Here is a 24,359-nt window from a genome sequence, read left to right on the forward strand (position 1 = left end):
TGCTACTGTTCGAATAGCCAGGTCTTGAGTAGTCTCCTGAAGGTTAGCAAGTCCTGGGTCTGCCGTAGGAGGATGGGGAGGGTGTTCCAGGTGTTGGCGGCGAGGTGGGAGAACGATCTGCCGCCGGAGGTCGCTCTTCGGATGCGGGGGACGGTGGCGAGGGCGAGGTCAGCGGAGCGGAGCTGCCAGTTGGGGGTGTAGAAGGTGCGTCGTCTGTTGAGGTATGCTGGTCCGGTGTTGTGGAGTGCCTTGTGTGCGTGGGTGAGGAGCTTGAAGGTGATCCTCTTGTCGACGGGAAGCCAGTGCAGGTCTCTCAGGTGGGGTGTGATGTGGCTGCGGCGGGGGATGTCGAGGATCAAGCGTGCAGAGGCATTCTGTATGCGTTGTAGTCGTTTCAGGAGTTTGGCCGAGGCTCCTGCGTAGAGGGCGTTTCCGTAGTCCAGCATGCTGCTGACAAAGGCCTGGGTGACCGTTCTTCTTGTTTCGCTGGGGATCCACCTGTGGATCTTGCGGAGCATGTGGAGGGTGTTGAAGCAGGAGGACGAGACGGCGTTGACCTGCTTTGTCATGGAGAGAGTATGAACCCCAGGTTGCGTGCGTGGTCGGTGGGTGTTGGTGCTGTTCCCAGTGCAGTTGGCCACCAGGAGTCGTCCCAGGCCGAGGGGGTGGAGCTGAGGATGAAGACTTCTGTCTTGTCCGAGTTCAGCTTCAGACGGCTGTTCTTCATCCCCTCGGCAACGGCTTTCATTCCTTCGTGGAGGTTGGTTTTGGCGGAGAGGGGGTCCTTGGTGAGGGAGAGGATCAGCTGGGTGTCGTCGGCGTAAGAGATGATGTTGAGGTCGTGCAGTCGGGTGACGTGGGCGAGCGGTGTCATGTAGATGTTGAACAATGTTGGGCTGAGCCCTGGGGTACGCCGCAGATGATCTCGGTGGCTTTGGAACGGAAAGGGGGAGGTGGATGCTCTGGGTTCTGTCGGAGAGGAAGGAGGTGGTCCATTCCAGAGCCTTGTCATGGATCCCAGCGTCGTGGAGGTGTGTGCGTAGGGTGCGGTGGCAGACAGTGTCGAAGGCGGCTGACAGGTCCAGGAGGATGAGGGCCGCCGTTTCGCTGTTGTCCAGCAGGGCCCTGATGTCATTGGTGGCGGCGATGAGGGCAGTTTCGGTGCTGTGGTTGCTGCGGAACCCAGATTGGGACGGGTCCAGGATGCTGTTCTCCTCGAGGTAGCGGGTCAGTTGTCTGTTGACAGTCTTCTCGATGACCTTCACCGGGAACGGGAGTAGGGAGATGGGTTGGAAGTTCTTGAGGTCCTTAGGGTTGGCCTTGGGTTTTTTGAGTAAGGCGTTGATCTCGGCGTGCTTCCAGCTCTCCGGGAAGGTCGCTGTCTTGAAGGAGATGTTGATGGCTTTGCGGAGATAGGGTGCGAGGGTGGTGCTGGCTTTGTTGAACATGTGGTGTGGGCATGGGTCTGACGGAGAGCCGGAGTGGATGGTGTTCATGATTTTGATGGTGTCGTCGTTGTTTATGTTGGTCCAGGAGAGTAGGGGATCAGAGCGGACGTCTCAGTGGCTGTAGGGGCGGTCATGGCGTTGAAGCTGTCGGAAGAAGGTGGCAAGGAAGTCACACCCCTGAACCCTAAAACCACTCTCACCTCCCTTTACATCTACCCACTCCTGAGACCTCAAGTCACCTTTGCCTCCCTTTACTTCTTTCCACCCGAGCCCTCGTCACCCTCACCTCTCTTTAGTTTTACCCAACTCTTAGCCCTCAAGTCATCCTAACCTTCCTTTACCTCTACCCACCCTTGAGCACTCAAGTCACTGTCACCTCCCTTTACCTCTACCCACCCTGAACCCTCAAGTCACCCTCATCTTTCTTTACTTCTACCCACTCCATAACCCTTAAGTCACCCTCACATCCCTTTACCCCCACCCGCACGGAGCCATCAAGTCACCCTCGCCTCCCTTTACCTCTACCCACACTTGAGCCCTCAAGACACCGTCATCTCCATTAAACCACCCTGAACCTCCAACTCACCCTCACCTCCCTTTACCTCTACCCACCCGAATCCTTGAATCACCCTCACCTCCCTTTTCCTCTAACCACCACGAACCCTTGAGACACCCTCACCTCCCTTTTCCTCTAACCACCCCCAAACACTCAGTTCACCATCACCTCCTTTACTTCTACCCTCTGACAAACACTCAAGCCACCCTCACGTCCTTTCACCCCTACCTACCTCCAAACCCTCATTCCTCTCACCTCCATTACCTCATCATCAGACCTCCCTGTCACAGTCCTTAACATATGAGTGATAGCTGCTCCCCACAGAAATTCCAAGTGAAAAAACTCCCTTGGTCCCACCCTACCCTCCAGGCCACTCCCACATCCTGTGACACATAACGCCTGACCTACTGAACCACATCCTGTTGTTAGGTCTCGCAGACCTAGCGCTGGAGCGGGCATGCACTCCTAGCTCTGCGAGGCTTATTGTAATCGATAACATTTCTGTAGTGGACTTGTAGCCACGCCCATCATTTTGATTGGCTGGCGTCATCATTTATGTTAAACACTGGCCTCCGATTGGAAATGAGGCTTCTTGGTTAACGCCCTGTCTTCTTTTGGCCCCGCCCATCCGGACTGGATCGTTTCTTTGCGGCGATATACAGTCTCCTTTAAATTAGTCGGTAAGCACTTTCTATCCAGCTTGTTTCATTCTGCTTTGGCGCACTGCCGCTGAGCGACGTCTACTAGGGACACCGCGCTCACTTTATTTATTTATATTTAGCGTTTCTGTTCAGCGCAGAGTCCACTTCAGGGACACCGCGCTCTGTTAGTATTTTTGTTAACCTTAACTGGAAACATTAGGTTTCTAAATTGTATATATTTGTTTGTTTTTAGAATATATTAAATACATGATTGCATTTCTCCTTAAATAGCTGAAAACATACGATTGCAATATTTATGCTCCGTGGATCCACTTTATCCAATCGCTTGTCTAAGCAGTTATCTGATAGGTCGGACAATGTTTCCCGACAGGCTGTGCGGCGACAGGCATGGAGGCAGCTGGTGCCGCTCGCTTCAGCTTCCGGCTGAGCGGAGGTCGGTGCTGGTCGCAGGCTTTGAGGCTCGGCACCAGGTGAGCTTTGTAACTGGAATAGCGGGATCCGGGGGATTGTTACGAAACATTTGTGGTGACCTGGTTCCAATGTGATCCCATTGGACAAACACCATTAGAAGGGGGACCTTTGGCTTACTAGTGCCAAGGCTGTCAAATTGTATTCTACTATTTATATACCGCTGTCTATCTACCTCTAAGTCGGGTGCTGACAATCTTGTCTGCTGTACCATGTAGGGTGTGTGTTTAGAGCAATGCTTTAAGTGGTAATAGTAATACTGAAGTGCATCTACTCACTACCCAGTGTACTTGTCTGCTTTTAGGAAGTGTCGGTATTTTAAATGTATTGTAGCATAGCTCTGAAGTCTAGGTTCTCTCCCTTTCAAATTAAGGCAGTGGAGGTACTCAGAACAGTATCTGTGTAACAAGATGAATGAATGCTCAGCGTAGGCAAGATGATTGAAGAGACTTTATTCCACATGTAAGAAAGCCCACGAAGCGGCACGTACTTTTGGTGCAGATCCCAACAGCTAACTGCTTGCTGACTGTCCTTGCAGCGCGTAACCTCAAATAACCATGTTAATGTAAATTAGCAATACAGAACTTAACATTTAGTAAAGATTTAGCTAATGCCACTAAGGGTCTGGATTGCCAAGCACCTTACTCTCTGCACGCTCATGGCCCCTCGTGGCATTGCAGTGTTTGTGTGCTATCCAGGTGGTGTGTTTGGCACCCGGCCATCATTTACCTTGTTGCTGTAGTATTGTGTATGGTGAGTTAAAGTCACCATCTCAGCATTTCACAATCTAGTAAATTAACCTGCACCAATTATTAGGTTAAACGTTATTAGTCAGTGGAGGCTGTGTTAATTGCAGTGAAAGTAGCTGGTTAGGTAGTGTGCAGGGTAATGCATACTATTTTACAGGAACGTCCGAAGCGTTGCATTGCACCTTTTTCTGCTGCATCTCTCCCCTTCCCAACAATCTTCTTGAAGGAGTCAGCTGCCGCTCAAGCATCTGGAAACCGATGTGCTTTGTTGCTCCATGTAACGTTTAGCCTCACTCACTAGAGCATGGCTTACGAGATTTGCATTTGTTGCAAATGTTTCTTTAGGATGATGAACTTGCAGAGGGCTACACGTACCCCAGATGTCAACTCTGGGTGGAATTATATCTGGGACTCAGTATATTGTATATTCCCTTTTTTTATTGCCAATCTGAGAATTGCATCCCTAACTTTATAGTTCAGCAATACGAGCATTGATAGGCTTTGGATGAAGTTCAGGTATTGGTCTCTATGAGCCCATTTATGTTCAGTATGTGTTTCCATCTTTCCTCAGACTTTCTGTAACTTACTTTGTCCAACTACTCGGCAAGCTCCAACTTCCAACAAATCAGCTTATTTTTAATGACATGGGCGAAGCCTAATGCATTTACCAAAGCTTATTTGTTAGCGTGTGTGGGCTTTCATTCCTCGTCTTGTTTGTGGCTCCCCTGGATCATGGACATATTACTTGTGTACTTCCACTGCTCACTTTTCACGCACAATTGTTTTTCTTTTTGTTTAAGCACTCCTCCAGAGTATGTTAGGTTTTCCAGCTGTCTTTTTAGGTCTCACCTAGCGTTGGAGCGCGCATGCGCTCCTCGTTCTGCGAGGCGTCTTGTAATCGATAAGATTTCTGAAGGGGACTTGAAGCGCCGTCCATCATTTTGATTGGCTGGCGTCATCATTTATGCTAAACGCTGGCCTCCGATTGAAAATGAGGGTTCTTGGTTAACGCCCTGTCTCCTTTTGGCCCCGCCCATCCGGACTGGATTGTTTCTTTGCGGCGATATACATTCTCTTTAAATCACTCGGTAAGCACTTTTTGTCCAGCTTGTTTCATTCTGATTTGGTGCGCTGCCGCTGAGCGGCGTCCACTACGGACACCGCGCTCTCTTTTTTAATTTATATTTTGAGTTTCTGTTCAGCGCGGCGTCCTCTTCAGGGACACCGTGCTCTGTTAGTATTTTTGTTTTTTAATCCTTTAACACTGAGCGCAGCACCCACTTCAAGGACACCATGCTCAGTGTTAAATCTCACCATCCTGTGATTCTAGGCAAATTACCTAATTTCCCCATGCCTTAAAAAAATGAATGATGTCCCACACGAAAGAGTGATAATTCACCATTGCCTGCCCCAGCACTGTACTTTTACCTTACTAGCAGTCACAGAGTCCCCTCCTCTGCCCCTTGAGTATGTGTATTTCTGAGGGGGGGTACGAGAGGCATCTTTTCAGTCCTCGGGAACGTTTCGACTGCCAGGCGTCACCCTTCACGGGCAGCGACAGTATGGGGCTGCGGCCTGCGGGGCGCCCCCTTGGCACGTCTCGGTCACTGGAAAGACCCGTGAGCAATCTTTAAAGGGCTTCTTCTGCGTGCGCAGGATCCGACCTGGCTGGCTTCGCGTCGGAATGAGACGCACATCGATTTCGTTTCTGTAAATGCTGCAGCAGTCTCGTGGCTTGGCTCGTGTGCTGTTTTCCATCGGTCTCCGGTGCAAGACAAGATTGCTCTTCGGTGTCATCTTCTGCTATGTGGCTGCAGGCAGATTGTAGCATCCTGGTGAATGTAGTGCGAAAGTGAGTACCAAATTCTGTTCTCATTGAGTTTGTCAAAGTATGAACGTGTGCAGTGGGCGGGGTCGAAACTGCCGCCGAGAGGGGATAGTCCTAATCTGTATATTTTTTGCATCACTTTTGTATTTGTGATACAAAAACATATGGCACACGTTCAGGGCGCTTCCACTGGTGCCAGCGCACTTTTCCTTCCAGCGTGGCCTGTGAGCTGGACAGCCTCAGGTAGGGGGATGGGATTCAGTGCTTGGGGCATAGGGCAGGTTTGGCTACATTCTTAGGTGCATAAAAAAATTTCTCACACTGTATTGTTCAAGGTACAAAGAACACCTGTAACTTTCCTCCGTCCAACCTCCTTTTGAACAAGCATTTGCAATGCAATAGCTCTCACATTTATGCGAGTTTGAGCTATTCACATTGCAAATAAACTATGCCTTTTATTTTTATTGGCATTGTAAATAAAAGTGCCTTTTATTTAAGTTTTAAAAACGAAAACAAAAATAAAAGGCATTGTTATTTGCAATGTGAATACCTCAAACTTGTGTAAATGCGAGACCTATTGCATTGCACATGCTTGTTTTTTTCTGCAGTTAGTCGAGCAAAGCTTTCTGCTGGTGGTCAAGTCCCTGCTTCATCCCGTTCATAGTTTAGGTAAGTGTGGGCGGTCTGCTGTAGTAACCGTTGAATTTATAGGTTACTTTCCGTCCCTGCTATAGCGTGACTGTGCGGTACTCGGTGTTGGCCTGTTCTCCCCTTCAGAACGCCTGGGATGTTCCTGGGGGGGAGGTGTCTCTCTACCCGGGCCTTTCCTGGGTTTTTTGGCTTATTGGCCTACCTGGGGCAGTCCCTGCTTCAGCGGGACCTCCTGGTTTTTACAGCACTAGACTAGCATGCCTGGGGCGTGGTGGTGAAGCACCTCTTCAGTGGGGGTGCTCGGCGTTGGCCGTGTTTTGTGGCGGTGGGAGGCACGGGTCCCATTGGAGCGGGATCGCTGTGTCCTCCATGTGGGACTGGAGTCTCACTCGAGCTCTGGTGCGGTGGTTTGCGGCTGCTGTGACGCGGTCGAGCTATCGGGCCAGGCCCCGGGGAGCATCGGACCACTCTTGCGCGTATGGAAGGGGCTGGTTTACTGACTTCTTGGTCTCTCTCTCAGGCTGCGGTTATACAAGGGGGCTGAGCATTTCTGATAATATTGGAATTTTGACTGGCTTACATATTTGTCAGTCTACTTACTTGTTGCTTTGACTGAGCGTGGGTGTTCTTCTGGTGCTCTCACTCAGGCACATAGGGGCAGGGCTTGGTTGTGTCCCTTGATTTATGAATGTTTTGGACACTGTGATTGGCTGACATCAGGTGTTTGCTCCTGACCTCTTGTAATTGGTTGGATTGTCCAGGTGGCTAGCTCTGCTTGGCCCTGGGGGGTCTGATGGTGAATGGTCTGCCTATATATGTTGTTGGTACTGCCTCTGACCGTGGGTCATCATGGATGGTGTTAAACGGTCGGAGAAGAGTAAGCACCTGGAGGAGGAGGAGGTGGTTGCTGGGTCTTCCACTTCTCCTTCCTTGGCTGAAGTGCAAAGGATGATTGAAGTTGCGGTGGCTGCGGCCTTTCTGGCTAGGGAGTCCAAAGGGCCTAAAAGGCAGAAGTTGCATGCCCCGGTGGTCCCTGATGAGGAGTCGGATGAGGAGGTGAAGTGTCGGTTTGTCCAGGAGGGGGGGACCTTCACAATATTCTGCAACATCTGCGGGACAATTTGGGGTTCCCTAATCCCTTGGAATATGAAGAGTCGGAGGATTTCTTTGCTCTTCGCTAATTATCAGAAGAGGGAGCCTGAGTGCCTTCCTGTTCATAAGTCAGTCTGGAATGGGCTGGAATGGAAGGATATTGTTAAACATACCTTTCCCAGGTTTCTTATTAAAAGATACCCTTTGAAGGGTTTTCAGAAGAATTCCCTTCTGTGGTGAAGGTGAATTCCTGCTGGCTGGACTGGCGTCGCAGAGCCTGGTGGTTTCCGAGGATGCGGTTTCTTCTGATCCTGGGGACAAGAGCGTTGAAGGAGCTTTGAAAAGGTCCTTTGCGGCTTCCAACCTAGCGGTTTCGTTCTACAGCTTACACTAGCTATCTGGTTCAGTCTCTTCTGAAGGACTGTCAGTGTATTTCAGAAGAGCTGTTGCAGGAGGAGGATCCCACTGAGTCCTTGACAATGTTGGAACAACAATTGCGTTTCTTGGCTGACTTATCCTTTGATTCCCTTAGTGCTTCTGCTGCGGCAGCTGGTACCTCAGTGGTGGCTAGGAGACAGTTGTGATTTAAGCCTTGGAAAGCTGAGGTGGCACAGAAGACTGCGCTCATGAAGATTCCTTTCACGGGCTCCAAACTATTTGGGGAACAATTGGAGGCTTTGATAAAGAAGACGGCAGAGGACAAAAAGTTGTTGGCTCCGGTCTGCACATCACAGAAGGGAACGTTTAAAGGATATAAGCAGGCTTTTGGGCAGGCCTTATAGTCTAAGATGGCCGCCCAGCCCTTTCGTGATAGGAGACGTGGCCGGGGTGTCCCATCCTTACACAAATCCCGGGGTCAGTAAGGTCTCTCCTGGTCAATCAAAATCATGACTATGTGAGGTGTCTGGACAGGGGTCTGCTTGAGGGTCGCCTCAGGTCTTTTTTTCCCATCAGGGAGGAGTTCGTAAGGGATTAATGGGTCATGCGGATTGTCAGACTTGGGCATCAGATCGAATTTGGGGAGCCACCTGGGGAGGTGTTCCGGGCTACCCCTGGTCTCGGGTCAAGTCTCGTGCTCTTTTGGAGGGGGTGCAGGGCCTGGTTTCCAAAGGGATCGTGGTCAGGGTGCCTGTGGATAAACAGGGAAGAGGGGTTTACTCGATCCTGTTTCTGATCCGGAAACCCAATGGAGACTTCGGTCCTGTTCTGGATTTGAAGGCAGTGAATGTGTGCATCCCTCATCGGTCCTTCAAGATGGTGTCTCTGCAGTTGATTCTGCCCTTCCTGTCTGTGGGATATTTCCCCACTTCTCTTGATCTCAGGACGCCTATTTTCATGTGCCAGTTCACAAGGCTTCACAGCGGTTTCTGCGGTTGTTTGTGAGCCTCGATCATTACCAGTTTCAGGTATTGCCCTTTGGTCTCTCTGCTTCTACTAGGGTGTTTACTAAAGTGTTGGCACCCTTGGTTGGGTTGTTGCATAACCAGGGGATCCAGGTGGTCCACAGGTACGCATTTGGCTTTATAGAGTGTAACTAGCTTGTTCACCGGTTTATGTCCCAATTTGGAGGCAAACCGGAACAGTCCCTCAACCACCCTACCTACGTTGTGCATCCTTGTAGTGACAAGCGGATCCCAATTCAGCTTATTGTTAAAAAGATTCCCTAGATAATTAAAATTATTCATTTTATCAATCCTCTTTGCACCCATGGCATAATTTCTGGTTTTAGTCTTTTTAGGCCCACAGACCATAACATAAGATTTTGTAAAATTAACCTTTAGGTCGAGTGACAACATAAAATCAGAAAATGCATTAAGAGATTTTTAAAGGCCATTTGCTGTTAGGGCCATTACCCCCCTGTGCCCGCTGCACAAATTCCCCCGTGGTGCGGGCGAATTAATGAGTGGGTGGGGTTAGGACGGCCCCCGGCCGTCCTCCGCACATGCCCACCATGACGTCGGACGGCCAGGAGCCGTCCGAGGCATGCAAGGAGTTAAAACAGTATCATCCACATAAGAAAGAAGCGGAACCTGGGTGCCCCCAATGCGTGGCAGTCAAGATCTTTATCTGACAAGAAAGCATCAAGGCCATTGGTGTAAATTATAAAGAGAAAAGGGGCTTAGATGCATCCCTGCTAAACGCCCTCTGTCGATGCAATAGGTCTAGTTTTTTCATCGTTGGCACCATTTCTAATAATTACAGATGTGGAGGCGTGAAGCCTACGGTGAGGAGAAATCAAAGGTTCCTCAACTCCCATTTTCCCCATCAGTGCTCACAGCTTATCTCGATTTAAAGTATCAAAAGCACTGGACAAGTCCATGAAGGCCATATGGATAGAACCCTTTCTGGCCTTCATGCACATGCCCATAACGAGGGACAAGTTGAGGCACTGTTCAGTAGTGCCCATGTCCCTCCTAAAGCCATACTGTGATCTTGCAATCACCCTTGTGTCTGTCGCCTAAGCTTCAAGTAAAGCAAGGACAACCCTTCCCAGCAACTTTGCTGTGGCATCAATAAGGGAGATTGGCCTATAGCAGGAAGGATCACGTCTGTTACCTTTTTTAAACACAGGGACCACTATAGTCTCCTTCCAGGATGCCGGGATAGGGCCGGTCACCACTGCTTTAAACACGTTGGTCAATAACGGGGCCCACAGATTAGGATTGGTTTTAAAAAGATCTAGTGGCACTCCATCCGGGCCAGGGGCTTTCATGCTAATTCCTTTGGCTATGGCTTCCTCAATCTCAACTACTGAGATTGACGCACTTAGGTGAAAGGCCGAGGTTGGATCTTGGGGCGAATCCTCACAGGGGGCCTCTTGTTAGGATTAAATATGGCCGCATAGTGGGCTTCCCAGGGAATCCATCCTGCCCATCTCCCCATTGAATAATGGGCGATTTATAACTTCCCAGAAGCTTTTCGTGTCCTTAAGGGTACTCGCTCTTTCCAAATCATCCTAGGCCAAACGCCTCAGTTCTACTTTCCTCAGCTTCACTATACTTTTATATGCCTTCTGGGCATGCTTAATTTGAGCCCTATCTCGGGGCGTGCGTGCAATGCCAGCTTTAAGGTCTTGTGTGCTCTTGTGCATTCCACATTAAACCACCTTATCTCCGGGGGCTCCATCACCATAATTGACTTAGTCAAGTTTTGGCTACATCCGAACAGATCAGTTGAAATTCCTGAATAATCTCAGCTGGGGGCAAATCATAGGCTAAACACTTCACAATCAAGTCATAATTAGTTCTAACAGTTTTCAAACTCAATAGGATTTAATTTATTCCATTTAAGTCTTACTCCTTTGTTAGGATTAAAAGAAACTTTGTAACCAACAAGATTCCCCGGCTGAGCTATTATACTAAGGAACGCTGTAAGGGGATTAGGATCACTCGAGCTATTTGGATCCACCTCAAAGTCACTAATGAGTGGCAGGAACTTTTGTGATATGAGCATAAAATCAATAAAACTCTCCCTACCTCCACCAACATAGGCGGGGCACTGTATTGAGGAGTTGCTGACTAAGTCATTAATGAGGCCCAGATCATTCTCCACAATAATAGAATTTAGAGCCTCTCCCTGGGGTATATGGCTAAAATGCACCAGGGGCTGCCCCTCTATGCTTAACATCCTACAAGCATGACCAGAGCTATGAGGGCAGACTGAATAATTAAAATCTCCTAGCCAAAGAGTACATATGGGTTGCCATTTTCTGAGATTTTGTTAATTTCTGTCTGAAAAGCCTCAATGACTTGGCAAGTGTTATTATTAAAAATATTGTAATACCAATTCACCACTAGTAACTTGACTTGTAGCACATTGGAAATCAAGACTAATTGAAACCAGTGGGATGTACCCACAACAGTAACTTTTATAGCCTCATATTTTACTGAGATTAGCATTGCCAACCCTCCTTTAGCCCTACCTGAAGACGAGGGGGTTGCGTTAACTGTGTAAGAGCAGTAACCATTCAGTGAAATGTCCTTCATGTACCATGTCTCCTGAAGACAGATAATGTCAAAACCTTTAATATAAGTTAACCAAGACTCGTTGGTCAGTTTAGAACAAATACCTGCTATATTCCATGAAATAAGTTTAAGTAAGACTTTTGATGGCCATACTTTTCCATCCCCATGACTTCATTATTTTTATCTTGGTCAACTATAATGTTGGGGTGGCCCGGAACCTCCCTAGTCGTAATATCACTTAAAATTAAATTGTGGGGGAGGGGAACTGTTTTCACAATTATCCCAGTTCAACTCATTAATGTTGGTGTTTATTTTAGGTGCGGAGATTTCAAGGAGATCAACAGTATCCTCATTAGTGAGTACATCTGGGTAAACTCCTATCTCCTGAGCTCTAAAAGGCAATCCTACTATTGCCTATGCTGCTGGAGGACTAAGACACTCAGTTAGTCAATCAATTTCTGACAGCCCAGAAAGGACATCAAAACGATTGTAGTGGCTGAAAGAAGGAGGCTGTGTAAACGGATTTGTACTAGGGCCCACCCATGAAAAATGTTTTCTCACCAGATGTTCAGATTGCGGAGGGTAGAAAAAACCCAACAGGTAAGCCTCTATAGGGTCACCATGTGAGCTTTGAAAATGCGTTAGAACAAAGTGTACACACCATGCATTATTAAAATTGAGCACAACGCAGTCCTCACCCCGCGTTTAGTCGTATGACCCAACCAGCTCACTCGCCTGGCCATGATAATGTTATCCGACCAGTTTATTTGAAATGAGATTTTCTAGAGCACCAATGGGCCGATTTATTAATAAGATTTTTTATTTTTTTATTAACTTTGTTTTATTGATTTTGGCAGGTAAGCAAAATACAATACAAAATGCAAATACCCCCCAGGTGGCGCCAACAGAGTAAGGTCGAAAGCTAGCCCGGCACCGGTGAGACATACCCGAGATAGAAAAAAATAGCAAACATACCAAAGTTCTATGGGCTAGCAAATGTCCATTGAAGCGGAGAGGGCCAGGTCTCTCGCCACCTGGTCGCGTATTAATCTCGTCAATACTCAAGCAAGAACGAAAACAACCCCCCAACTTGAACCCCACCCCCACTCCCCCCAAACCGATGTGCCTGAAGCGTTTCTGTGAGACTTTAGTCGCGGGAGTCGCCAAGCAGTGAGGTCCCAGGGGCATCACGTGAAGACGAAGGGTCGGTGAGGCGCAGGAGGCGGAGATATCTCGGGCAGGTGATTTAATTAAATTCTGTTGATAAAAGTGACAGAATCGGCTGCCAAACCTTGGTAAAGGATGTCGTGGACTGCGTGAGTGTGGCATGAATGCGTTCCATACCGAACGTGTACCAAAGTTTGTGCAGCCAGCCAGAGTGGGAGGGCCGAGTCCGAGACCCCCAAAGTGATATGATGTGCTGGACCGCCGCCCCCATAGCCAATCCCGTCTGTCTCCCCCTGAGTGATTTCAACGGAAATGTGATTGCGTTGGGCAGTCCTAAAAGCTTGTAGGCAGGGAAGCGGGGAATGGCAGTGGCAAAATGTTTGTCGATGTCGTCAAGTACTGCTGTCCAGAAGTCCGTCACCTCCCTGCAGTCCCATAGGATATGTGTCAGTGTGCCCTCCGCGTCACAACCTCGCCAGCAAGTAGAGCTACGGTCAGGGTTGCCCCTGTTGAGGCGTACCGGTGTCAAGTACCAATAAGTCGCAACTTTCACCACTGTTTCTCTATCGACGGTATTCCTGGCTGTATGATTAGCCCTGTAGTAGACGGCGCGCCATTCCTGATCCTTCAGGCCTCTCCCCAACTCACCCTCCCATCTCCGCTGGCCTGCTGAACGGCGCGAATCGGCTGGTGGACAAAGCATTTTATATATGTCCGTGATCATCTTGCGGTCCGTTTCTTTGGTGATTAACCACTTTTCGAAAGCTGTCAGCCCTCGGCCCACCATCTGGCGGATCCCGGGCCGTGTCAGCCAATGTCGGATTTGAAAATATTGAAATCTTTGCGGCGCCACAATGCCGTGGAGATGTATGACGTCCGACAGCTGGATGAATCCCTCAAGATTGAACAGGTGACCTGCCGATCTGCAGTCCGACGCCCGCCACTGCCGGAACGCGCGACTCTCGTGCCCCGGAGGGAAATCCGGATTATCAAACAAAGGTGTAAGGGGTGAGTGAAAAGTGGTAAGCCCCCGGCTGACCGCTACAGCATCCCAAAACCCGCAGCAGCGTGCTCGTGAGGGGGGACTTCTGAAGGCGAGCCGGCCGATCAGTGCGCTTTAAAAAGGGTATTTTCCAGAGGGGTGATTGCGCCAGCGCCCTGTCTTGAAAAAGCCACCGCTTCTCAGACTCGGGCCTATACCTCAATTGCACCGCTTGAAAATACTGCAGCAGATTGGGGATCTCCAGACCGCCCTCGCCAGGAGGGCGGAAGGAGAGGTCCCGTCGCATCCGAGGCCGCTTCCCAGCACATATAAAGTGGTGTACGGTGTCTTGTAGGCATCGTATGGTACCTCGAGGAGGGAACACCGGGATGGTTTGAAAGATATATAGGATCTTAGGAAGGACAGACATCTTCACCGCCGCGACGCGTCCAAGTAGTGATAGGGGCCGCATCCACCATTTCCGTAAGTCGCTTTGTATTTGGGAGGTGAGCGTCTCATAATTTGTTACAACCGTCCGTTCGGTAGATGGAGTTAGAACGATCCCCAGGTATGGGATTGATGTTTGAAGTTGCAAACCCCCAAAGGCCAAAGATGCTTCGTGAGCATTGTGGCCCAGTGGAAGAAGCATAGATTTCCCCAGGTTTATTTTTAAGCCGGACGCCCTCCCAAAGGCTTCCAACTCTCCCAAAAAGGCAGGTACCGATTGTTTGGGATTGTCCAGCGCCGCCAAGATGTTATAGGCATAGAGACTAATTGGATGAGGTTCCCCCCCGAAAGAGATACTGACAATGTCCAGGTGGTCTCGAATTTTTTGCGCCAGAGGTTCTATATAAAGCGCAAAGAGGAGAGGCGAGAGCGGGCTGCCCTGCCTCGTACCTCTCTGGATGTCGAAGTGCCTTGAGCTTATGCCATTAACCCGGATCCTGGCCCTGGGAGTATCGTAACAGCTGGCAACCCAGGCCCTGAAGCGGTCGCCAAAGCCAAAGTGCGCTAGCGTTTTATCGAGAAATCCCCAAGTCACGCGATCAAACGCTTTCTCAGCGTCTATAGATAGGAGCATAGCGTCTGACCCTGCATAGTGAGCTTTATCTATTAAATGCAGGAGGCGTTTGGTATTGTCACTGCATTGTCTATTGGGGATAAAGCCCGACTGATCTGGCTCGATGAGACCAGGGAGCCGCGGCCCAAGTCTGGCAGCTAGAACCCCTATAAAGATTTTAAGGTCCAAGTTGAGGAGAGAGATGGGCCTATAAGCGGAACATTGGGTGGTGTCCTTGCCCGGCTTAGGTAATACAACGATATCAGCCTCAAGCATATCAGGCGGTATCGAGCCGGGGCCCCGAAACGAGTTAAAGAGTCTGATTAATAAGATTTTGACAGGTTTCTTCCTGACCAACTGCCAGACAGGGAACCCCCTTCAAGATCAGAGTATACGGTGTGCATTCTGGTGGCAAATTCAGCACACTTTTGGCACCCACCCCTATTTTCTCGATCTGTCCCATTTATACTTGCGTAACCTTGTGACAGACTGGCCCTGTCTGTCGTGGGTAACTTTTGATGATTAGTGTCCCCCTGGCCCGGTCTCATATTATTCCTAACAATGTTCCTAGCCATGATGGAATCTTGGGTTACTGAGACCGCGGTATTGTTGCCAACATTAATAGGCGGTGGGTCTATGGAAGGAACCTGCTCATTTGCAGTAGATGTTATACTTGTGGAGATCAATCGACTTGACGGGATGCTAGAAGCAATGGCGATTACGTCAGAGCTTCCTGGGCAAGCAATGTTATCAATCTGGTTTTTGCATTCCGAGTTATTACCTAAACCCATTAGGACTCGGGCAAGCTGCTGTTCAATACTGGCTAGTCTAACCAAAATGGGTGTCAAGGCCTCTTGTACAATTCTACTGAGTTTGTCTACATTGTTATCAACATTATTATCCAAATCATATAGTACATTAGCTCTCCCTCCTCCCAATTGAGTCCTTAAGGTATTGCCAGCTGAAGTGGTTTTCTTAGTTCTTTTGCCCCTTGGCGAATGACCCCTTAATTTACAATCAACCCCTGCCACATCCATTCGTTTTCTTTTCCCTCCTTTTGCGGCTTGAGTTACAGAAGGTTTCTCCACAGGACCGGTGGACGGGTCAGTTCCTTCATTGGGGACATGTAAAACACCCTCGCTTGAAATAATTACGATCGGTGATAAAGGAGGTTGCGGCCTCTGCTCAGCTGCAGTTTCTGAGGTAGAAATTTGAAAGTCAGTTAGGGCAGGTGGGATAGAGCTGGGAGCAAACGAAAGTCTGTGTTCAGCTATTTCAATCAATTTAAACACCCTACCACTTTTTGTAAATAGCCATCCAAAGTTGTGTCTGTTGTTTTTGGCTTGGGGGCAGGCTTCCCTTCCCCATTGTACAAACTGCGATTAAAATTTAACTAAAAGAAATATTAAAATATGAAATAATTTACCTTCGCATGACCTTCCCACAATTATGTCCTAAACAAGTAGGAGGTCCCAAGGGAGGATAGCAGGGCTAATAATAATGAAGGACCAAGAGGGGTGGCCCAGCCTAGCCTCCTCCGGGCTCTGACGGGTGCAGACGGGCCCGCCCTTGGCCCGGGCACGCCTGCGCGCGTCCTGCACCGTGGGAGCCCAAAGCAGCTTTAAGCGCCTCCTGGTGCAAACCAAACATGTGGCCGGCTCCTGCCGCAAGTCCCACTGGAGAATGGAGTCCACATAAATTGCTGCCGTGCAGTGAAGGGCTTCCGCACCGTGGGACTCCAGAGCAGCTTTAAGCACCTCCTGGCGCGAACTAAACGCATGGGCGGCTCCTGACGCAAGTCCCGCTGGAGAATGGAGTCCCCACAAAGTGCTGCCGTGCAGTGAAGGGCTCAGTGTTGTCACTTAATTTCTTTTATCTCACATGGTTGTGTCACGATTTCCACTCGTCTTAATAGAGAATGGTTTCTCAGAGCGTATGTTCCCAAGCCTATGTTGGCATTCAATCAATCAATCAGTCATTTGTAGAGCGCGCTACTCACCCATGAGGGTTTCAAGGCGCTGAGAGGAGGGGGGGAAGCAGCTATTGGTTGAGCAGCCAGGTCTTGAGATGTCTCCTGAAGGTCAGCAGGTCCTGGGTCTGACGCAGGTGGATGGGGAGGGTGTGCCATGTCTTGGCGGCGAGGTGGGAGAATGATCTTCCGCCGGTGGTCGTTCAGCGGATGCGTGGGACGGTGGCGAGCGCGAGGTCGGCGGAGCGAAACTGGCGGTTCTGGGTGTAGAATGACAGTCGTTCATTGAGGTATGCCGGTCCGGCGTTGTGGAGTGTTTTGTGAGCGTGGGTGAGGAGTTTGAAGGTGATCCTCTTGTTAACTGGGAGCCAGTACAGATCTCTCAGGTGGGTGGTGATGTGGCTGTGGCGAGGTAGTCCGAGGATGAGGCATGCGGAGGCATTTTGTATGCATTGGAGTCTCTTCTGGAGTGTGGCTGTGGTTCCTGCGTAGAGGACGTTGCCGTAGTCCAGCCTGCTGCTGACGAGTGCTTGGGTGACCGTTCTTCTGGTTTCGGTGGGGATCCATCTGTAGATCTTGCGTGTTGACTTGTTGGGTCATAGAGAGCGCTGAGTCCAGGATGACTCCCAGGTTGCGTGCGTGGTTGGTGGGTGTCGGGGCAGCTCCCAGCATGGCCGGCAACCAGGAGTCGTCCCATGCGGAGGGGGTGGAGCCAAGGATGAGGGCCTCCGTCTTGTCTGAGTTCAGTTTCAGCCGGCTAGTCTTCATCCACTCTGCTACGGCCTTCTTTCCCTCATGGAGGTTGGATTTGGCGGTGGCTGGGCCCTTGGTGAGGGAGAGGATCAGTTGGGTGTCATCGGCGTATGAGACAATGTTGAGGTGGTATGTCGGACGATGTTGGCGAGCGGTACCATGTAGATGTTAAAAAGGGTCGGGCTGAGGGATGATCCTTGGGGTACGCCGCAGGTGATTGTGGTGGCTTCGGACCTGAAGGGGGGGAGGCAGACTCTCTGCATTCTGCTGGTGAGGAAGGAGGTGATCCAGTCCAGGGCTATGTCTCGGATACCTGCGTCATGGAGGCGTGTGCGCATGGTGTGGTGGCAGATGGTGTCGAAGGCGGCCGAGAGGTCCAGGAGGATGAGGGCCGCAGTTTTGCCGTTGTCCAGTATGGTCCTGATGTCGTCAGTGGCAGCGATGAGGGCGGTTTCGGTGCTGTGATTGCTGCGGAAGCCGGATTGGGAGGAGTCCAGGACGTTGTTCTCCTCCAGGAAGTGGGTCAGCTGTCTATTGGTGGTCTTCTCAATTATAATTGTGTACTTGGTTGGTAGCATGACGTGTAACGTGACCGATTCAAAATGGATTGTTTGGATATGAATGAACACGGCGTATGTGGTAGTTAGGCGTTTGAATAAAGAAATTCCTTTGAAAAAAAGAAATACACATGAATGAAGTTTATACATCCTGTGACTCAATTGGTATACAATATATAGTTACAAAGGATAAATTGTGTGTGCTGATCATTCTTAAGCAGTGGTAATATGGAGAAATACTCCTTTGCGGAAGATTATAAGGCTGTTCTTCTAGATCTTTGGCACCACATTAAGTGTGACTTAAATTCACTATATGTGACAGGTGCGATTTCTCTTGCCTCACCCTTATTATTTGTAAATCACTTCCTTTTTGTGTGTTTGCTCCTAACCTGGAGCACGAGCCTGGCCTATGTATTGCTTCCCTTGCCCAGTGTCCTTCCACCGTGGCAGCTTTCAGAGGTACCTTTTTTTCCCATCACCTCTTACACCCTGCCTCTCCCGCATTGTTAATTGATCCATATTTGCCAACATTTTACAGCTGGAAAGTGTGAGATTTAAAAAGAAATTGGCGGAATGCATTTTCCCCATTGACTTTCATTGAAACAGAGGCAATTTTAAATGGGACACAGGTAAAAAAAAACCCATTTATTAAGCTTAAAAAATTGGGAGTCTCCCAGCTCAATACGGTCAGTTGCCATGTATGTTGATCTACCTACCCCATTCTCCTCCTGTATTTGTTGCATGTCTGCTCCACCCCATCTATGCTGTTCCTTGCCCTGGCCGCCCCAGTCCCCTCGTCTTTGTTGCTTGAAAACATTGCTTTTGTTGCTGTTCCCCAGAAAACAAAGCAACCAAAAGTCACGCCAGCTGGTTTCAAGATGCTACAAAGATGCAAATGGTGCTGTGCTCCCTGCTCGGCATAGCTTTTATGTTGCTGTCTTAGAGCGGGGCCAAAATGGCAAACTTCTGCTCGGAGGTGAGATCATTAAATGTTTTATTTTTGTAAAGTTAGAGAATAATCCCATACTAAGAAAAAGGATCACTGCCCCTCATGGTTAGCGCTGGTTGCGTCATAGCGCTGTTTTTTCTAAACTTTCAGCCATGCTGTGCTGCTGTACAACATGGCTAACAGAAATTGACAAAGCCAATAGCTATCCCCTGTAGATAGGGCTGCCACCTTTGCAAGAGGAACATACCAGCCATTTGTTCTTATTTTAAGAGTTTGCAAAGGCCTGGATGTGATACTAAATAGAATTGTAAACAAAAAAGTATGTATTCATTTGAAACATAATGGGACTGTCTTTGATTACTTTAATTGTTAGACATGGATACTTAACACAACTCTAGAACACATTTTTAAAGTGCTTTCTATTTATATTTGCTGTTAGAATTTTGTATAGATAAAGATAGAAATACCAACATTATGTGATTTTGCTTATTTTGAACCAGTGGAGCAGGTAGAAAACAGGTCAGGTGGCAACACAACCCATAGGCGATTGAAGCCTCATTCCTCGCAGACAGATCCCAAATGATCAAGATAGTGAACAGCCTTTTGTCTCCATTGGGGTAGGTCAAGGCGTCCCTCAAGGTTCTATCCTCGCACCCACTTTGTTCAATCTCTATTTGGAACCATTGGGAAATCTCCTAAGTAAATCTGGGATCCTCTACCATCTCTATGCTGATGACACTCAAATCTACCTTAAGGTGTCCTCCGCACACAAGATCTCAATCCTCAACTCTAATCTCAACCCTATTCAAATCTGGATGCCAGCTCATCAACTCATTCTGAATCCTTCCAAAACTGAATTCCTCCTCGACTCTACCTCTCTCTCCTCCTGTTCAATATTGGATGGATCAGCTGAAGTTACTCAACAATAAACCTATTGTTGTCGACAGCGCAAAATCCCTTGGTGTCATACTTGACAAAAGGCTCAATCTACTCTTCCACATCAACTCCATTGCAAAGAATGCATGATACCAACTGCGCCTTCTCTGGGGGTTTTGGCGTTTTTTCCGGAACAATACCTAAAAACCCTGGTCCAATCACTGGTTCTCTCTAGATTGGATTATTGCAATTCTCTTCTTGCTGGCCTCCCCAAATCCCACATTTCCCCTCTTAAATCCGTTCTCCATTCAGCGGCTTGCTTTATATTTGGGTCCACATCACACTCATTTTGTCCTCTCTTCGATGGCTTCCCATCGAGGCAAGAGTAATCTAAAAGACTGCCTGTATCACCCACAAAGCCTTGCACACTTCCTCCCCTCAATACCTGGCGAATAAACTGAACATTTCTGGAGTCTCTAGACCGTCTCGTAATGCGCAAAAGTTTCTGCTTGAGCCCCCCACCTTCAAGAGGGAAAGATCAATGGCTCAATCCTTCTCTGGCAATGCGGTGAGTATCTGGAACTAGCTTCCTCCATTACTCCGTACCACCACCTCTATCCGAACCTTCAAAACTGACCTCAAATCTCTTCTCTTCCAAAGACACTTCCAGAACTAATGCACCCCTCTTAAAGTCCCTCTAGGAAGTTCTTTCTTTAATGTAAATTTGTAATCTATACCAGCACAATCGTCATCCTAGCTAGTGTGATTTTTTGTATGTTTTTGAGTGACTGCCATCTATTGCTTTATTTGACCTCTTCTTGGTTCTCGTTTGTTTCTGTAACATGTACAGTTTGTAATCTCTCCTCGTGTAACGTACTTGGTTCCATTTAGAAGCGCTCTGACTCCTTTGGGTAAAGTCCGCGCTATATAAAAATGCATTAAATAAATAAATAAAACCGATAGGCTTTGCCTATGCTTCTTTTCATTGTGCTAAAAACATTGGCAAAATACAATGGGTCCCAAAGCACCTATTGGCGTTGCCAATACTGCTTGGTTCACTAGCGTACAGAAAAGAATCCCCAATAAGCAAGCTGTGTTCCACAGAGCAGCCCAAGAGCACACACACCAGGGTCGGGCACTTTGCTGGGTAGTCTGTTTTATTAAACATGAGCGAAATGGACAGGGGCGGTGCAAAGGAATATGCGTTGGCAAATACATAGAAATGAGACAATGTTGCAACCTTCTTTTGGATGGATGTAAAAACAAGTAGCCATTTTTTCACAAATATGGCCACCTTTCCAATCAGCCATAATACCAGCGGGGAAAGATCGGCCGAAATTTCTTCTTAACCTATTCTTCGTGCAAATAAAAGACGCTGATTGAGCGTGACAGAAATGTTTTTAAATGTTTGCAGTTTTCTTATAGTCAGACATTATTTATAAAAACTTACTTTGATAAGAATTAGCTTTCATTTTACTCAATATGATCATTTAAGATTTGTTGACATTAGAAAGTGTCGGTCCTTGTTGCACCTCTTTGAAAAGACTCTCGACCAATATGGCTGACAGACTTTTCGGCAACTTTCTTTCTCTAGTCCTTTTTCTATTTCAATATGTTTGGAGGCAGTCGCTCGTGCATGACGTCATCTATGCGCATCTCGAGTTCTGGTAGAGTCTCCTGGATAGGGTTTTGGGTGCTTTTTTTATTTTTATTTTTTTTGTTTATATTTATTTTTAGATTTGTAAACCGTTCAACAGGATGACGAGCTTGGAACCTGACGCGTGAACCCAATGGGAACCCGCTGAGTCCAATGCGACTCTGTGCTAGCAAAAAGAAGGCTGTTGAGAACAGTGGGAAGTGATCTAGAAGCCAGACAAAAATGACATCTAGAAGGTGAGACTACTCTGTTAAGTTGCATATATCCTGCTATCAGCAGCATTCAATCATGCAGATCTGTCTGTCTTTTCTTGAGTCACTCCTTTTGAAGCCCACCGAATGTTGTGGTTCAGTGGGTTGCACTTAGCAACTGGACCAAGCCCCTACAGAAACATGCAGTGTTCCATAGTCCAACTTTCGTTTATTAGCTGCTGCAAATTACATTTTAAATGAACTTTCGTAATGTGTATGTAACAGTGAAATCGTTAAGCAGAGAGACCTGATTACTTGATTGAGTCAGTTGTACATAAATATTTTCTTATAGTGGTAACATTGCCACTGGAAGCACACCTGGTAATGATCAGATTGGCAGTCAGACTCGGGGATTTTCGTCCAGTCTTTTGCTCAATGGTCAAGTCCCGAGGACAACCATATTTCTTTACTGTGCCTAGTGTACTGTTTACAGTATATATATATGTATAAGATTTATTTTGTTTGGGTTATTTCCCCAAAAAAGAGAGCACACAAGGCGAGAAACATGATACTGTTTCAAAATATATTTTCTTTATTCATCCTTGCTAAATATCTTTACTTTTTAACACAATTTTTTCAGAATTCCTCTATGTCCAAGATTAATAAGACATCCTTTGATCAAGAGGAAATGTTTTTCTTGTTTTCTGCTCACATTCGGAAGAGCAGTGAGAAGTCTGTAAGTGATGTTGGTTCATACCTTGCAGGCCTAATGGATATAAATGCATTCTAAAATGGGATAATTTTTGCTTCAATTAAGTGTGTGTTTCAGGAAAATCACCCCTACAGCTCGTATTTCCGTTCCAATTGGAGATGCGCCATAAATATACTAGATATGTTTAATAAAGCATAAGTTGGTGCCGTCGGAGTACCACTCTATTCATTATAGTTTTGGACAGATGAAGTTATCTCGCTCTTTGGCCAGTCCGGATCATGCCTGTCAACTTCTTCAGATATGCGATTGGGTTTATAGATTTGCAGTTGCAAGGGATAAGTGGTCTTTCCGCCTTTGGTTGTTCGTATTGCACTCTGAAAATTGAATATTGCAATATATAGTTGAATGATTTTGTTGAAGGATTGTGGAGGAGTGTGGCTCAATGGTTAGAGCGGCAGACCCTGAAGCAGAGTTCTGGCCAGGGACCAGGGTTTGATTCCCGCCTCGGCGGGGCTCGGGCTCAATTTCCTCGGACCTGTCTATTCTCGCCTCGGTGCCTATTCTAATCATGGGCCCCACGATGCAACTCTGAGCAATAGCTTGCTTAGCCTCCACACTGGCCCCAACAGCGCTGAGGATGCCTGGCTTCACCCTGGGGGTGCCAAGGAGTGGACACTTCACAGGGAAAGCCAGGAGGGGTTCCACAGCGGTATGAGTATCAGCGCCAGGAAACCGCAAAGGCGACACCGCAAGGTGGCCGTCTGGTGACAGTGCGCTCTATAAGTACCTTGACATTTACATTTACATTTACATTGTCTCACCCATTGTGCATTATCAAAGAAAATACAAGGAACTACAGTTTTTGCATTTGTGCTATTATGTTCCATGTAGGTACCCAATATAGGGTCAGGGAATCACCAACCTTTCACCTATATTCTCCCCTACTATTACACTGCATAACGGTTCTTAGTACTGACCTTTTACCTGGTTACGGTAATATCCAAAGATGACATGGGGTTTTCTCCGAAAAGCTTAAGCCTCGTTCATTATGCATGAGGATTCTTGAATCACAGCAGGCCTACCATCTCCTGCATAATAACTATGTATAAGAGTAATTCCTTCCGTCATCCGAGCCTGACATGTCAGAGCAAGGTATATCTCTAGGGGGTACCACTTTGGGTATATATAAATCATCTCTTGCTGAGATAGTCAGAGGAGAAAGGGACTTCCATGCTGACACACTGAGACGAGACGCTGAGGCTCCTGCACGCAGACACGCCAGCTCACAGTGATCTGACATCCCTTGCGGGGTGTCCATTTAGAGACCAAGACGGGGTTCCACAGTCTCTCACTTCAGTTAATGGGGTTGACTTTATCCTAGAGGGATTCTTGGCTTTACACCCACATATATGTTAGGTACATTCAGGTGTGTCTAGTTAGGGACGCATCGTAGGAGTTCGCATTTTACTGTCATGTATTTTATATATTTGCCGGTATTCATTGTTTTAGCACGATGGTAGAAATTTACCATCCTTTTACTTTGTTAGTGCTCATAATCATTTCTATCTGTGACTGTCTAATGGTTGTTTCAGCACACATATTTTACACTAGAATGATGCTGGTTCAATAAATGTTTATTGAGAAACGTCCCCACCGATAATTCTGTGTATCTCTCTGAGTCAAAGTTAGCACGAGTGACTGAGTGGAAAGTAGTACACTGTTTCCACAATCACTGGTGGGACAGAGTTGTTATGTTCAATAGTTGCCAATAACTATTCTCTCCTTGGTGAAAGGAGTTTCTAGTGGCACTGTGAGCTAGCTGGTATACAGGGTGACATATCCTGTAGGGGTGTCCAGAATCAGTCTGACTCCAATCCTTCAGAATATGTTGTCTAAACGCACAGATCCTATATAGGTTTATAGGAACTACACAGCAGTGCATTGGAGGACATGTGAGCCATATGTTCCAGCCGAAATGGTGCTTTGCCTCACTTCCCATTAGGCATTATTTTATTTTTATTTATGCCATTAAATTTGTTATTTTTAAATACAGACTTGAAACAGTTA

At 47.6% G+C, this 24,359-nt stretch overlaps 1 protein-coding gene across 2 annotated transcripts in view; it reads left to right on the forward strand.

Annotated features, from left to right (window-relative positions):
* Positions 1-21,341: 21,341 nt before the first annotated feature.
* Positions 21,342-24,359, forward strand: part of PTPN11 (protein tyrosine phosphatase non-receptor type 11) — a 663,532-nt gene continuing 660,514 nt past the window's right edge. The window contains exon 1 of one of the 2 annotated variants that reach the window (XM_085636151.1): positions 21,342-21,625. In XM_085636151.1, coding sequence (XP_085492277.1) covers positions 21,612-21,625 — 14 coding nt within the window. In that variant the 5' untranslated portion in view covers positions 21,342-21,611. The remainder of the gene's footprint in view (positions 21,626-24,359) is intronic. The other variant, XM_085636152.1, reaches the window with a different exon arrangement.

The sequence above is a fragment of the Triturus cristatus genome, chromosome 11, assembly GCF_964204655.1.
Source record: "Triturus cristatus chromosome 11, aTriCri1.1, whole genome shotgun sequence".
NCBI classification, from domain to species: domain Eukaryota; kingdom Metazoa; phylum Chordata; class Amphibia; order Caudata; family Salamandridae; genus Triturus; species Triturus cristatus.